At 40.7% G+C, this 17,378-nt stretch overlaps 1 protein-coding gene across 12 annotated transcripts in view; it reads right to left on the bottom strand.

Annotated features, from left to right (window-relative positions):
* TIAM2 (TIAM Rac1 associated GEF 2) overlaps positions 1-17,378 on the bottom strand; it is a 274,765-nt gene that overhangs the window by 31,783 nt on the left and 225,604 nt on the right. For all 12 annotated transcript variants that reach the window (XM_061624187.1, XM_061624191.1, XM_061624185.1 and 9 more), the window contains one exon: positions 2,238-2,411. In XM_061624187.1, the coding sequence (XP_061480171.1) occupies positions 2,238-2,411 (174 nt within the window). The remainder of the gene's footprint in view (positions 1-2,237; positions 2,412-17,378) is intronic.

Below are 17,378 nucleotides of genomic sequence, written 5' to 3'. Positions count from 1 at the left end.
GAGCTGTAGAAGCATCAAGCTCATGCCCTGTTCCCCTATCTTTTTTACTTTGCGCATGAGAAGACTGAAAACTTTTGCTATAGAACTAACCATAGTTTCCTGTGATGTCAACTCATCAATATTGTTAGTTAATAAACCAGAGTTAGAATGAACCAGAGTTCCACGGGTAAAGAGTTCACAGAGAACTATGATTAGTTTTAAAACAAAAGTAAGCTTTCAATCTCATATGTGCAAAAGATTAGCAAAGAGGATGGGAGAAACATGACTCATCCCTATAATACTAAACCATAATTTAGCATTATGTTCTGAAACTGGCCATGGTGAGTAATTGTTATGCAATAGTGATCCAGGTGCCCGATCTGAAGGTCTACAATACTATTTCTGTTCTGTAAGCTTCATTCATACTACTGAAAGTCGCACCGATGACAGAAACAATAACAGTATCAATAACTAACAATAAACACTAAAGAAATACAACAAATATGTACCACTTACATAACAGTTTTTGTGTTCAAGCATTCACATATATTATGATGTAATCCTCGCAATAGTCCTATAAATTCAGTAAATATTATCATCCCATATTGCAGATGGAGGGCTGAGGCTGAGAAGAACTGTTTGCCTCTGGCTACTTAGGGCTTGTCCACACCGGAGTTTACTGTGTGTTTGCAGCTGTTTACATTCCCATATAATCTGCGTAATCCACATGATGTTACTCTTAAACACCTTTTCCCCTGGAAATTTGGATTTACCCAGTACAGGGATAATCCAATACGATGGGGAATATGAGGCTCCAAACTGCTCCACTTGGGGTCACAGGCAATTTGTTTCAGTGTTTTTGGGTGGTAGATCAATTGTCATTTTCTGCTACTCCCATTTCCACGCCCATTGCTTCTCAATGCTTTCATTTCTTTTTTGGCAGTGCTCGCAAATATTTCTGGCAGGCTCCTAAATAAGCCTAGCCTTATTGAGGTTTTTTTTCTTTTGATCCCTCAGATTTGCATAAAACCAGAAAACTACACAAGTGAATTTACACTAGCCTGACTGTGTGCTTTTGTGCATTTCCTGGGCGGCAATTAAAAAAAAGGGTGCCTGTGCAGCTATCTGTGTGCATGCCCTGTCAATACTTAATCGGCATAATACAATGAACAAATCAGAAGGTGGGGATAAACACAAAAGGGAATGCCTCCTGGTATGAACAGGAAAGACTAAAGTTGCTCCTCATATACATATCCAAATATGTGTCAATGTGGACTACTTCGGTTTAATTTGAATGGGGAAACAGTAGATTAACAGCTAAATAATGCTCAAATGTGGACAAGCCCTTAGTGAGTTCCAAAGCTCAGTCTCTTAATCACTGTGCTATACCACCTCTCACAAAATCATAAATATCTGTATCCAGACAGACATGTTTCACACAAAGCCGATTTGATGATTCTTGGCATACTGGGCATTAACTTTCATGCATTTCAATACTGTCAACAGAATGCCTTCAAAAGAACATGTACAGTGAACTTTATAAATGAAAGTTTAAGATCCTTGAGAATGATGGAAAATAAGCTAAAGAAAATTAAGCTGCAAGACTTAAGATTGTATGCAATGCAGTGCGAAGGAGATTGTTCCACTGGTGCAAGTATTTCTGCTGCCCTGATGGAATGATCTTCTCCCCCATGGAGAGAAGTAGAGTAGATCTGGAGTAGATCTGGGGGGCACGCAGGGCAGAAGGAGGGTAAAGTCTTGTTGCACTAGTGGGAATCATTGTGCTGGCTTCCACTCTAGTGCAACGAGTTAGCTGAATACATCCCATAATCATCTTCCACTTACCACATGTTAAACTGACTCGCTATTGTCACTCTTTTGGTGGATTATAGAAAGGGAAAAGATTTAAATTTACTAGACTTGGAATCTGGTGGAGAGGGAAAGAGGCATAAAGGTCTGCACTGCGAAGTTTCTGCATGTGCACGCAACACAGAGTCACCCAAGGTGGAAGGAACTGCAATTGCAAGAGGAAACTGTAAAAGCATAGATAGGAAAGCCTTTGGGAAATCTATGCCCTCCAAATCTTGAATTTTTTAGTCATGAGAGAATACTCATAAAAGATGGTGGGACATCACATAAAAGGCAAATATTGCCAATTAATATATGGAAAGCAGCAGCTAAAACACAGAGGAAAATAAATTATTTCAACCACATAAGTACTATGAAGAAAAATGAACATGGTAAAACATTTGTATTACCTTTACGTAAGATTTTTCTGTATCCATAAGTTCTTGGATGACCTTCCTAAGTCTATCTGCATCAGTAAGTTGACGTGCCAATGGCTTTAGAGGGGGTATGTTCTTTAGTCCTTCCATACTGTTTACCTGAGATGCGCGGAAATGTGGACACAAAGCCAAAATCTGTTCAGCGCTCTGTAGGTTGAAAAACAGAGATACAATATTCATTATATTTTGCTTACCATTACACATTGGACTCCTTGATGACATGCAAACACATGGCTAAAGAATCCAGTTTCTAACCATGCAATTCAAAACTGTTTAATGGGCCATACTCACAGGTACAGCTTTGCAGCCTAAAGATGCAATCCAACTCACATTTATGCCAGGCTGAGGGAAGTTGGATGTAGCAGATCTCCAGCTGAGCCAGCTGGGCTCTGGTTCAGCTGGGCTATCCTGGTGTACATCCCTCAGCCCAGCTCAGCCAGCTCAGCCGAGACTGGCATAAGTGAAGCCAGTGTAAGCCAGCGTAAATTCTGAAAAAGGGGTGTTCCTGGGGTATGTAGGAGGAGAGGTTGAGGTGAGGGGACTTAGGCCACATCCAACTCATGTTTGGAGCACTTCTGCAAGTCTCAATGCAGGCAAAAGTTACACTGGGGAAAAGGTTAGTCTCAGAAAATAAATACAACAGAAGTCAGTAGAGAGGGCTTACTCCCTGGTAGGGCTATCTGGGAGAGCAGGCTTTCACTTTTTGGTCCCTGTGGGCAGTTTCAGGCTGAGCCAGCTTTCAGCCAACCCAGAGACTCCTAAACGGCAAATGGATGTGGTAGAAATTTATGCCGGCTTCTCTTGTGCCAGTACCACTTATGCTGGCTTCCCCTGAGTTGGATTGCTCTGTAGGTCTGTTAGTAGTGCAATCCTATACATGTCTACCCAAAAGTAAACCCGACTAAGTTCAATATGACTTAGACTCAGGCACATGGGTATAGGATTGCAGTCTACATGTTTAATAGATATACTGTAATTTAGGAGTGGGCAATCTGTGATCCTGCTGTTGGACTCAAACTCCCATTAGCTCCAGCCAGTATGGCTAACAGTCAGGAATGATGAAAGTTGAAGTCTAACAAAATCTGCAGGGCCACAGGTTGTCCATACCTGAATTACAGAATATCCATTAAACATACAGACTACAATCTGCATGTTTGATTGCTTCCACCTTGCTCTTTTTCGTGGCCAAATTATTTAGGATCTTGCATGACTTAAAATATCCATGGAAAACAGTGTATAATGTACTAATTTGTACATGGCTAGATAGTAAGGTTACACATGTTCATTTTTCAGCTTTCTAACCATGAGGTTTACAATTCTCATAATTCTCAGTGCTTAACAGATCCAGACAATCAGGATTTCAATAGTCAATAGTTATACATTTCTAAGAACTTTTATACAATTTACATTTATAAGAAGTAGAAGTTAGTGCTTGGGTCCTAACTTTCCTTTCATGAACAGAACAGAATTCATGTTCACAGTTCATGGCTTTGCCACTGCAACCCTCTGTGCCCCCTCCATCAGGTCCTTGAGTTGGGGGACTTTGGGGAATTATGACGGATATAGTGCAAGGGGCTCTAGATTGAGGGGGGATTGTGGGAATCTTCTTCATTATGTAACTGAAACAGAAATACAGAATCCAAGCCTAAACATTCCTGGGGCTAAAGCTCTCCAAGGTGAAAACATATAGACCTCTCCTAAGCCAGTAATTTCCAATGTTCTTTTCATATTGTCTACTTAGTGACTTAGACATATATTTTAAGAACAGTTACAATGAAAAAGATTTTTGAAAGAGCATAGATTCTCTGTCCTTGATTCACTATTTTATTTTTATATCCTATTTATTTTTATTTTCTTGAGAAAAATATACAATTCAATGTAAGTTCTTAAGAGCAGCCTTTGAATGACAGTTGAGAAAACAACTGTTTAATCAAAAACACTAGATAGCTAAGAGAAGAAACACAGGATTGCGCTGCTAAAAAAAGATACATGAATTCATCAATTTGTACTGAAGAAATGATTGTGGGGATCTTGCAGAATTAGAAGTTAAGTAACTTTAACCAGCAAAAGGTCTTCAGCCTAAACTTAAACTGATATATATATACACCTGTTTTTAAAAGGAAACCTTATAAAATAATTTAAAATATCCAGAAACATATCAGTCGCGGTTAACTTAGCTTCCAACTAGAGATACTATACTCTTTCATAGAAAGTTAATTTACAGAGCACTCCTAACCATCTGCCCTACTCTAGGGAATCAGAATGTGGCAGTTATGTGTCCCTCCACCCAGTTCCACTGTGGCAGAGGTCCCCACTGTGCCCACCAAAAGCATGACTGAGTAGAAGCTACTGCCAGTGGAATCCCCACCAGTTGTAGCCAACATAAATTCCAAAATAAGGTGTTTCGGGGATAGGGAGGGTACAGAGCTAGGGAGGGTACAGAGCTAGTCTGGCCAAGGATCCACTAGATTCTCAGCTTGTCTAGCCACCAGCGATGGGCCTGAACCAGGCCTCCTACTGTGCCAGATTGGAGTTGCCACTGTGAAAAATGGCATTTTCACGGCTGCTCATGTTCTGTCCTAGCTGGCAGAAGCAGCAGGGCTTACAGATGTGGTGAAGGTTCTGCCATTCCATTCAGCCCTGCTACTCCCAGCTGGGGAGTTAGGATTGCAGCCTCAGGGCACAATTATACCCTACTGGCTCTTAATTCCAGTTATTTCAGAGAGGTAAATGATCCACAAAAATACTGAACAGACCTGTAATCATCTGCAGGTCATAATTTGCACAGTGTTACAAAGAAAATATTAGAATACAAAATTTCTCATTCACAAATGCATTGTCAGTTTGTAACTGGCACAGAATGACCAACATCGCAAAAGATCTTTAAGACCATGTTAAATTACTCAAAACCTGATTAACTATTATATGAACATACAAAAGCAATGAAAGTGGAAATATACCAAAGCCTTGAGGAGGGGACATTGCAATATCATCCTGCCTAAACATATGCCACAGATGCTTTACATGGACATGCATTAGGGGACTCCCTGCCAATACCAGTTCTTTAGTGCATGAATGATACAAGTGGCTGGAAACATGCATTAGGCAAGTACATGTAAAATGTTTTATCAGCACCTGAAAAAAGGCAAAATGTTAACTCGCAATAGCTTCCTTCTCTAATGCATTCCACAGATAATCTATCTGTTCCACTGTGCAAAAATGGGGAGGCAGGGGAAAAAAAGAGGGGACAGGAAGAAACAAGCCTGTCTACAACCCTTTCCATTTTTCTTGCTCATCTCTCTGTACAAAAGGAGGCAAAATACAATTTTTAATCCCCCTTCCTTCTGCACAATTAAATGCTCTGATTTTTAATTATGGATGTGGAATGATAACTTCCTTTTTCAATCACATCTTTTCTCCAAACTTTCTTGAGATTATCAGTCAACACTAGCTCTGTCCACCTGCACTTTCTTATTTGAATCCCACTCCTACCAGCCTCCCCCTTTGTCCTCTTATTTCCTGTCCTGTAGACTTGAAGTCTGTGTGCAAGGGCTTCCTTTATTTTCTCTCTTCTACACACCACACTTATTGTAGGTGCTTCAAAAAGATGACATTCATTATCAGTTATGCTGCATTTCAAACAGCCTAATCATTCTACATATTGTTTAAACACTATTATGTTCCAAATTAAAAACAGATCATTTCACAATCCCAGTGCTATAAAACCCAGTAGAAATGGGGGGGGGGGAAGTGATAGAAGAAACACTGCTGTGTATTTTTTCTAAACCTTGCAGAACACAGGGAAATGGAAATGGACTGCCTTCAAGTCCATCCCGACTAATGGCAATAATAATAATAATAATAATTTAATAATAATAATTTAATTTTTGTGTCACCTATCTGGCCAAGGCCACTCTAGGCGACGTACACAATTAAATTCCAGTAAAATACAATTTAAAATACGATTTAAAATACATAGCAATACAATACAGTCAACAATAAAGGATTAAATTACAGCATAAAACAGTATGTAAACAACGGACATTCAGTAATAGTGATAAAAGCTTAGCCCACCCCGGAGGTCCCGAAGGCCTGTCCAAAGAGCCAGGTTTTTAATGCTCGGCGAAATGCATCCAGGGAAGGGGCATGTCGAAGATCGAACGGGAGGGAGTTCCAGATAGTGGGGGCCGCCACTGAAAATGCCCTCTCCCTAGTTCCCACCAACCTAGCTGTTTTCGTTGGTGGTACTGAGAGAAGGCCCTGCGTGGCTGATCTAGTCAGGCGGCTAAGTTGGTGGTACTGGAGGTGCTCCTTCAGGTAAACTGGGCTGAGACCGTATAGGGCTTTAAAGGTTAATACCAACACCTTGAATTGGGCCCGGAAAGCAACTGGAAGCCAGTGTAGATGAACTAACACCGGCGTAATGTGATCACGGCGGCGGCTATTTGTAAGTAAACGGCAACCCTGTGAATAGGGTGTTCATGGTAAGCGGTATGCAGAAGGGGGTTACCATTGCCTCCCTCTGAGGTTAGTCCTGCCCAGCTGGCTAGGGCCTGCTCAGCTTGCCACAGCTGCACAAGCCAGCCCCTTCCTTGTCCGCAACTGCCAGCTGGGACTATGCAGCTTGCCCACGGCTGCACAGGTGGCAGGGCACGTAACCCCTGAGCCACTCACTGTGGGGGTGAACTTTAGCTGGCCCTTTACACCCAGGAGACATGAGCGGGGATTTGAACTCACAGACTCTGGACTCCCAGCCAGGCTGTCCTCCCTACTGTGCTATACCAGCTATATGCAGAACACGGGAGGAAGATAGAAATGGAGTCAATATTTCAGATTCTGACATTTTTAAAACAAATGGATGCACTGCAAACGATGTCAACATTAATCCTCAATTTGTTATTCATGGATGCAGAATGTTAACCTGTCATAAACAACAAAATTTTATCATCATGCTCACAAATAGATCAGAATAGATAGATGTTGATAATAACAGAAATTGTCTTTTTCTAGTTTAGTCCTATATCTGTGCCAGATTTATCTGTCCAAGGCATTTTCCAGGAACGTGACTTCAAACTGTGTTCAGATCCAACAAACTTGTCACATTTCATTTTGTGATGTTTCTCATTATTCTGGTATTTAATGTAGTTTTTAACCTTACAGAAATGTAGGCTTTAAATATTTTCCCTAAAATGAATTTCTGCAATTGCATCTATACATTTATTTTATTTAATTTAATTTATATACCGCCCTAAGCCCAAGGGCTCTCTGGGCGGTGTACATAGAATAAAGCAATCAGGAATATATAAATACAATAAAACAATAGAATCAAACCAACAAAGGTAAACAAAAATAATCAAACAGTAGCAAAATACAACAATACATATAATAATACACATTAAAATGTCTGGGAATATAAAAAGGTTTTCACCTGGTGCCGAAAAGATAGCAGCGTCGGCGCCAGGCGCACCTCATCGGAGAGACCATTCCATGGTTCGGGAGCCACAACCGAAAAGGCCCTATTTCTAGTCACCACCCTCCGAGCTTCTCGATGGGATGGTACTCGGAGGAGGGCCTTAGATGTTGAGCGCAGTGTACGGGTAGTTTCATACTGGGAGAGGCGCTCCACCAGGTATTGCGGTCCCATGCTGTGTAAGGCTTTATAGGTCAAAACCAGCACTTTGAATTTAGCCCGGAAACAAATAGGAAGCCAGTGCAGACGAGCCAGAACGGGTGTAATATGAGCGGACCTTCTTGTCCGCATCAACAATCTGGCCGCTGCATTCTGGACTAACTGTAGTTTCCGAACTGTCTTCAAGGGCAGCCCAACGATACATTACATCCCTTCGATACATTAAATGCAATGTACCAAAAACTTTACCCAAAAAGGTTAATGGGGAATCTTAAAATGACTGGATTTAGCTTTTGCTTACAAATGAATCCACAGACAAAATGTGCAAGGTGTAAAGGTGAACTGATGAACAAAATGAAACAAGGAGGAAGACTGGTATGACAGCTGAGAAGATGGACCCCAGATCCTTTCATCCAGACCAATTGCAGGAAAGCCTATATTTTCTTATAAGGCACAACATTTAATGTGAGAAAACCCAGAACTGAAGCTGTAATCAAGAACAAAGGAAGGCATAAAACAGAATCTGGTGTGGGCTATACTACAACTAAGTAACAAATTGTGCAAACAGTATTTCAGAACAGGCAAAATTCAAAATAGTTTTTGATCATCAGGATCAAGCTCTTCATAAAATATTCCTGCTCTGCAATGGTACTGAGATCTATAGAATGGCAGCAAGATCCAGCCCTTTCTAGACTTCTCTAGAAATTACAAGGCTGGAATTTGCATAACTCTTGCTTTTTAACTTTCATACGACCAGCTCCTCTAGGATGCACACCTTAATGTGGTGAAGGGATTTGAGAGTGTCCAAGAAGCTGACAGCAATGCTGTCAGGAGTCTAGACCATGAGGCTAGACTTCTAGCAGGGGCACCCAAGGTGGAATGCTCAAAGCTGAGACACCAGACTAAGATGCATCCAAACTCAGAGGAAGGCAATGGTAGACCACCTCTGAATACCTCTTACCATGGAAACCCTATGAACAGAGTATCCAATCTGCAACACAAGATAGTGCTGGAAGATGAGACCCCCAGGTCAGAAGGCACTCACTGAGCTACTGGGGAAGAACAACAGACAAGTAATGACACCACTGAGTCAAAGCGGAATGGAAGCCAGAGGCTGATATGCACAGATGTGAAAGGAGAGTCCAGAGTTGTTATTCTTACTTGATCTCTCAGTGGCTTTTGATACCATTGACCATGGTATCCTTCTGGGCCGACTTGGTGAGATGGGTATTGGAGGCACTGTTTTACAGTGGTTCTGATCCTATCTCCAGGGTCGCATTGGGTGACTGTCTTTCGGCCCCCTGGCAGTTGTGCTGTGGGATGTCACAGGGTACCATCTTGTTCTCCATGCTGTTTAACATCTATATGAAGCCCTTGGGAGCGGTCCTCAGGAGCTTTGGGGCGAGGTGTCAGCAGTATGCTGACGATACCCAGCTCTATTTCTCTGTAACATCTGAATTGGGAGAGGCCATGCAAGCTCTGCACCACTGCCTGGACTCAGTGGTGGGCTGGATGAGGCCAATAAACTGAGCCTGAATCCTAGCAAGACAGAGGCACTGTGGGTTGGTGGTTCCCAAGTTTGGATATTGGTCAGTTGCCTGCTTTGGATGGGGTCGTACTCCCTCTGAAAGAGCAGGTCAGTAGTCTGGGGGTGCTCCTGGATCCATCTTTGTTGGTAGAGGTGACCACCATGGCTAAGAGTGCCTTTTACTGGCTTCAGCTGGTAAGACAGCTGCGTCCGTTTCTGGACCGGGATAGCCTGTCCACGCACTGGTAACCTCTAGGCTGGATTACTGTAATGTGCTCTATGTGGGGCTGCCCTTGAGGTTGGTCCAGAACCTGCAGCTGGTGCAAAATGCGACGGCAAGTCTGCTTACTGGGGCAGGGTATCGCCAACATGTCACCCTGCTGCTGAAATAATTGCACTGGCTGCCCATTTGCTACCGGGCCAAGTTCGAGGTTCTAGTTTTGATGTACAAAGCCCTATGCACCTTGGGACCAGGATAGCTGAAAGACCGTCTTACCCCTTATATACCCAGTTGATCACTGCGCTCTGCAGGTGAGGGCCTCCTTTAGATACCATCTTATCAGGAGGTCCGTTCCGCACAACATAGGAAACGGACCTTTAGTGTGCCAGCACCTACCCTGTGGAATTCCCTCCCCTTAAATATTAGGCAGGCGCCATCTCTGCTATCTTTGTGGTGCCTTTTGAAGACTTTCCTCTTTCAACAAGCCTTTTAAATTGAGACCTATCCCAGTCTGCGTCTGTATTGGAATTGCTATTGGAGGTCGCTGATTCATAGGGTTATCATGTCAAAATCAACTTGAAGGCACATAACAACAACATGACCAGTTTTATCAGTGGAAACATGGTATTGTCTAATCAAATCTATTTTCAAGCATAAATAACATTCTTAAGTTGCTTGTTAAAGAAAAGCCGTTTTCCTGTCAAGAAAGGGAAAACATTTTTGGAACTATGCAGAAGCTGTGTTGTGAACTGTGTTGTGTTCAAAGGTAACATAATGTAAGAAATGTCAGTAGCCCAGAGTCCACTTAGAGTTTGGCTTCTCCTCACTCCTATCATATTTTAGATTATGGGCAATCACTTATTCTCTAATAAGAGTATGAGAAACAAAGGAAAAGTCTGGCACAGAAGTAGACAGCCAAGCTGCTACATACATAGACAGCTGCTACAAACAACTACAGCTTAGATGATTCTGACCACTGTATTATTATAATCTACAAACACTGAAATATTTTTGGTAATATATAGCTTGGGGGGAGGAACAGAAGGATAAATGATCTCTAGTCTAAGGAAAATTCAATTCAGAAATCTAATCCAAATGTCTTGAGAGCTGGATTCATTTGTAATTGAAAAGGCTCAAACCAGTCTTATTGAGCAATCCAGTGTCTTACCAGACATTCTCCAACCACAGCAGGAAAACAATATCCCCAATCAATATGTCAAACACAGTATCTTTTTCTAACAAACAACCTGCTGTTGGATTAGATCATCACAAGTCATGTGAAACATGGCAAGGCAATCCACAAACTGCTTAAGGTGATGTACTTAAGAGGCTTCGCTCAGTGGAAGCCATTGAATCAGTATTGACATAAAGCAGATCTTCAGCCTAATTCCAAATCTTCATGGCTATTAATACTGTGTTCATAATGAATTAGAAGGAATGTAATCCCTTTCTGTAATCTCCATTGTACACAGAGGAAAATATACTATAAGATTCATTATTATCCTAGTTGTTTAAAACATAGCTTAGGTGTCCTTGTATTTGGGGGTATCTGTCATGCTCTGTTGTTGCAACTCTAAAATGCAGAACACATTAATTAAGAAGTGAGGCGCAGGCTACTGCAACAACAGTCAAGGTGTGTGTGTTACTTAATTCATTGTTCTTTGTATTTTACATTCGTTTTAGTTTCCAGACTAAAGACCAGCCCAGAGAGGATAACCATACATGGAAGTCTTGCTTCTTCATTCTCACACCGAGAATGAAAGTCCAAATCAGATGCACATCTGAATATGGAATCCATCTATCCACAATGCTTTACATTCAATCTATATCTAAATGTGAAAATGAGAATTCAAAGAAGTAATACAATTTAAATAGAAGACTTCTGCATGTATGCCCACAGTTGCTATATACACATCTCCTTCCCTGTATCCATATTGTAAATCAGTGGGGAGGATGCTTAAGGAACAAGGGATAGGACTCCAGTCCAAAATCCAAAAAAGAGTGATACTGACAGGAATGTTATCTGAGAAGCATACTCCTCCACTGCCAATGCAGAAGGAATTCAGCAGTTTGCAAATTGTATCATCAGTACAGCTATCATAGAGCTGCACTTTATTTGTTCTTTTACATGCCATCTCAGATAGCGTAGCAGCAACATGCAGAAAGGAGACAATTTTGCCAAGAACTTGGAAACAGAACAAATTGTTGCAGTTTGATTCAATTTATAGTAGCACTGTTTTTGCCACAGATCTCAAACACAATCTGTTCTAAAAACCACACAAATTGAGTTTATCCTTACTCAAGTTCGAGTCTATTAATTACTGCCATACTTATGCATTCATGGCACAATTAACAACTGTGCATGCATTAGATGGAAGGATAGTCCACAGGTTTTTATGTACAATTTATCCTTCTTTTAACCTTGCTAATTTCCTATTTCAAGTATGCACAAACCATTAAAACACACACTTACCCTTGAAACTATCGTCTGCAGAGATCCATAAGCTGCTGCTGATTGCTGTTTTCCTTTCCTTCCCAAAGCTAAGCTCCTAACTCTGGTTTTACTGTATGTGAAGGCAGGCATTGTAGCTTGCCACGATGAATATTTCTTTTAAAGAAACAACTACTCCAAAAAGGCAAAGTGACAAGGTCCTTCATTAGGTCACTCTGGCACATTTCTCGGAGATGCAGTTTGGCAATACGGAAAAAACATTATCAGCAGTACCTTGTGCGCTGACGTATGATAATTTGATATACTGCTGTCCTGCATTTAGTTGAGCTAAACAGCATACAGGAAACAGCATATCACTCTACCTACAAAATATCTCTTACAAAATTATTCCAGTTCTGGGGTGGGTGGGGCACGGAATACCCTCTAGATGCATTTGGACAGCATGGGATTTCTCTGTTTAAAGAAAACCGACGTCTAAATATAAATACATTGAAAAACAAATACTGCAAGGTAGATATTAGTTTTGTGAATTAAATCCCAGGAGGAGGTTAACTGCAGGTTTTTGAAATTTGATTACTACTGTTTGTAATGTTTACTTTGCAACATCACTTGAGACACAGAGCTCAAAAAGTGGGATTTTAATTAAACAAATACAAATGGAATTATTTCTACAGCATTTTGAGAGGATTTGAAAACATGTTTCTGACATATTGTTTATTCATTCACCATTAATTCTTTCAATTTCTGTCCTTCCCTTCATCATTTCACAACCTCTGAGTAGGTTGTGTTATGCAATATGATGCATGATAAAAGCAGAAACCTGATTTTCTTGGAACTAGTCAAGAAGAAATCTACAGAAAAAAATTCTGCACATGGTATTTTTATTTTTGAAAAAAAGAATATACTACTTTAGAAGGAAGACATGTTCATGCTGATACTGAACAATAAGAAATCCCAGTTTTTCACCCCCTTAAGTTGTTTATTTCGTTTATAAATCACTATCATAAAACACCCCAAACTAATTTATCAATAAAACCCACAATAAAAGTGTATATAAATACATAAAATTTATAATCCAATACAGATAAAACTGGAATACAAATCTCCAAATTCAATGTCTTGTTGAAAGAGGAAGGTTTTCAATAGGTGCTAAAAAGACCGCCTGTCTGATCTATAATGGCAGGATGTTTTATTATTATTATTATTATTATTATTATTATTATTATTATCCTGCCCTTCCTCTCAGCAGGAGCCCAGGGCGGCAAACAAAAGCACTAAAAACATTAAAACATCATAAAAACAAACTTTAAAACACATTAAAACAAAATATCTTCAAAAATGTTACTTTAAAAAAACTATGAAAACATCTTCTAAGATTAAAAACATTTTAAAAAAGAAAATTTGTATACTGGGTATACATATAGCTGGTCCCAAGCTATATAGGGCTTTGTACACCGAAACTAGAACCTTGAACTTGGCCAAGTTCCAAGTTATGGATTGGTCTACAGCAAGGGTGGGCAATCTTATTCTTGGCAAAGTTCTCAGTTGAAACCAGCCAGGGTCCACATTTCAGGAAAGCAGGCGGGGATGGGGTAGAACAAATGGGCACAACAAGAGCAAGGCATACACACATCACATCCATTCAGAAAACAAAATCTCTTCCCCCCCACTTTCCCTTTCTTACTCAAATCTAAGAACAGTGGGAAGAGACAGGCTGGTTGGCTGCAGTTCCTTATCACAGAGCATGAGAACATCTTCAATCAGTGGGTCGGGACCCACAGGTGGGTGATGAAGCCAGTCCAGATGGGCCACAGTCTCTGTTGGGACTCTAGCTCAGGCTGATCAGACCAAAGGAGCACTACATGTGGTGTTTGGGCTAGGGACTACTGTAATGTGCTCTATGTGGGGCTACCTTGAGGTTAGTCCAGAAGCTGCAGCTAGTGCAAAATGCATCAGCATGATTGCTCACTGGGGCAGCGTATCACCAACATGTCATCCCACTGCTGAAAGAATTGTACTGGCTGCCCATTCGCTATTGGGCCAAGTTCAAGGTTCTGGTTTTGGTTTACAAAGCCCTACACAGTTTGGGACCAGGATATCTGAAAGATTGCCTTACCACTTATATACCCTGTCAATCACTGTGCTCTGCAGGTGAAGGACTCCTGTAGATATCATCTTATCAGGAGGTCCATTCTGCACAACATAGGAAGTGAAGCTTTAGTGTTGTGGCGCCTATCCTTTGGAATTCCCTCCCCTTAAAAATAAGTCAGCCACCATCTCTGTTATCTTTTCGGGACCTACTGAAGACCTCTTCCAACAAGCTTTTAAAGTAGAGACTTTATCCTAGTCTGTGCCTATGTTAGAATTCCTTTTTAAGATGTTTTTAAAGCTTTTTAAAAAAGTTGTTTTGTTTTAATATATTTTAAAGCCTGTTTTTCAGATGTTTTAGAGAGTTTTTAGTGTTTTGTTTGCTGCCCTGGGCTCTTTCTGGAAGAGAAGAATATAAATTAAATAAATAAATAAATAGGGTGCATTATTCTGATGAGACACTCACTTATCAATGTCCATGAGTGCTATAATGTGGTGGGAGAAAGGCATGCACCTTTTCCAGTAGGATACATATTTTTAGCCAACCATATGCCCCACCATCCTATAGCTGTACCTCTAGTGAGGGCCTCCTGCAGATATCATCTCATCAGGAGGTCTGTTCTGCACAACAAAGGAAGCAGACCTTTAGTGTTGGGGCACCGACAATTTGGAATTCCCTCCCCTTAAATATTAGACAAGTGCTGTCTGTTGTCTTTTCAGCTCCTACTGAAACTTTCTTTTTCAACAAACCTTTTAAGTAGAGACCTTATCCCAGCCTACATTTGTTTTGGAATCGTTTTTTAAGATGTTTTAAAAGATGCTTTAAAATAATTTTTTAAAAGACATTTTAAGATGTTTTTAGAGTTTTATCATTTGTTTCCTGCCCTGGACTCCTCCTGGAGTAAATACATAAATAATAGTGATGGAGTTCTATATGAAGCAGGGGCACTCTGTTCACTTTCTAGTCTAATTCTATGACATTTTAGACTTCTCCCAGAATAGAAGCATGCTGGGGACTAGAATGCAGAAGTGTCACCTGCAGTAGGGTAGCTCAGTTGCCCAGAGGCAGCAGCTGGGGGCCCAGGCAGGGACAGCAGGTGTCTGGTGGCTGAAGAAGGTAAGAGATGGAGGAAGCAGGGATGCCACATCATCCTCATCCCACTGCCTGCAAACTGAAACAGGGCTAGGTCAGGGGGAAAGTTCCTTGCTGGGCAAAGTGGGGGATCAATTTATGGGTCTCTCTGTATAGTTGTCATGTTCCCAATGCCTCAAGTGACCCTGCTCTCGTTTCTCTTCTCCCTGCTTCACTTATTTCCTCCTCTCATTTCAGAATATCTGTTCAGGCCACATGCCCACTTCAGCCAGCTGCACAGCAGCACTTTGCTTTTTAGCTCATGTTCCGGTGAACTCCAAGGGAAGAAAGCTGTCCTGAGGTCTGTGAGTGTGCAGGGGTGGGCAGGGTAGATAAGGACATAAGAAGAGCCTGCTGGATCAGGCCACCGGCCCATCTAGTCCAGCCGGTTCTCACAGTGGCCAACCAGATGTCCATGGAAAGTCTGCAAGCAGGACCTAAGCACAAGAGTACTCTCCCCCACCCTCATGGTTTCCAGCAGCTGGTATTCAGAAGCATATTGCCTCCGACTGCAGAGCCAGAGCATAGCCATTGCAACTAGTAGCCTCTGATACTGTTATCCTCCACGAATCTGTCTAACCCTCTTTTAAAGCCATCCAAGTTGGTGGCCATCACGGTGACCTCTTGGAGCTAGTTCCATAGTTTAACTAGGTGCTGCATGAAGATGTCCTTTCTTTTATCTGTCCTGAATAATGCAGCATTCAGCCTCATTAGGAGTCCATGAGTTCTAGTATTTTGAGAGATGGAGAAAAACTTCTCTCTCTCCATGCTCTCTCCATGCCATACATATTTTATAAGATTCTTTTTTTTATCATTAATTTTTATTCAAATTTTCAAAAACAAAACAAAACAAAACAAAAATACAAATTAAACAATAAAATAAAATGTTGACTTCCGATTTGTCGCAGATCAGTTATAGGTCTACAATATATAACAAGCCTGTCTCTTAAATTATATTACAAGATCACTTTTCTCCAGTAGTTATCTTAATTAATCATCAAATCTCATAAACATCATTTTATTCTTTCCACAAAAAGTCAAAGAGAGGTTTCAACTCCTTGAGAAATATATCTATTGATTTTTCTCCAAATAAGCATGTCAATTAATCCATCTCATCAAATCTATTAGGTCCAATAATTTCAATAGCCATTCTTCCATTATCAGTGTTAATTCCATCTTCCATCTTCCATCCTTGCACCCATAACAACCCTGTTAGGTCCAGTAATTTCAGTAGCCATTCTTCCATTATCAGTGTCCCATAATAATCTTACTGTCATAGCCATAGTCATATAATAAGAGTCTGATGGGAATTTCCTTCATCACAAATAATTCTTTGCCATCAATTCTGAATGTGTTGCTGAAATATTGTTGTAAAATCATATCTCTGTTCTTCCTTTTTACGAAATGCACTGGCACATCTCTTGAGAGTTTTTCCATTGTCACATATCTGTAATTAATTCTATAGATTTTTTCAAGCTCCATCACATCATTCCAGTCCAGAAGTTTATCCAAGACATTGATAACTTTATCTCTGATATCTTCATTAATTTCTTCAAGGACAACGCTGAATTCCAAACAGTAAACTTTATCTCTAATATCCATAAACTCCAAATCTTTTTCCAGTTCCACATTTGTTCCAATCTCCAGGGCTTGCATCTTCTCTTTAATTTTTCTTTTTTCATCTTCTGATGCTTGTCCAGTTGTATCTCTGATCTCATCAACCTCCCCTCTCACAAAATCCCCTATTTCTTTAAGCTCCTGCTTTATTTTGCCAAATTCAATTTTCATCTCCTGTCTGCCCTGTCTCAGGGTTTGTTTCGTTATCTCAATCTCATCCATTATTTTTTGAAACATAATTACTTCCAGGGTCTCAGCCACTTTCTTGATTGCCATTCTTAAAACCACGAAGAAAAAAAACCCACTACTTATTCCAGCAACAAAGGGGTTAATATTCCAAGCTTGATGACATCACAGTGTAGACAGCACAGCCTGCCTTATCTCTTATATGTTCAGGAATGCAAAACAAATTTAGTTCACAGCATCAAAACAGTTAGTGGCATCGAGA

This window comes from Rhineura floridana, chromosome 4, assembly GCF_030035675.1.
Source record: "Rhineura floridana isolate rRhiFlo1 chromosome 4, rRhiFlo1.hap2, whole genome shotgun sequence".
Taxonomy (NCBI): Eukaryota; Metazoa; Chordata; class Lepidosauria; order Squamata; family Rhineuridae; genus Rhineura; species Rhineura floridana.
The sequence above is the reverse complement of the archived record's forward strand: the minus strand, read 5'-3'. Positions and strand labels throughout refer to the sequence as shown.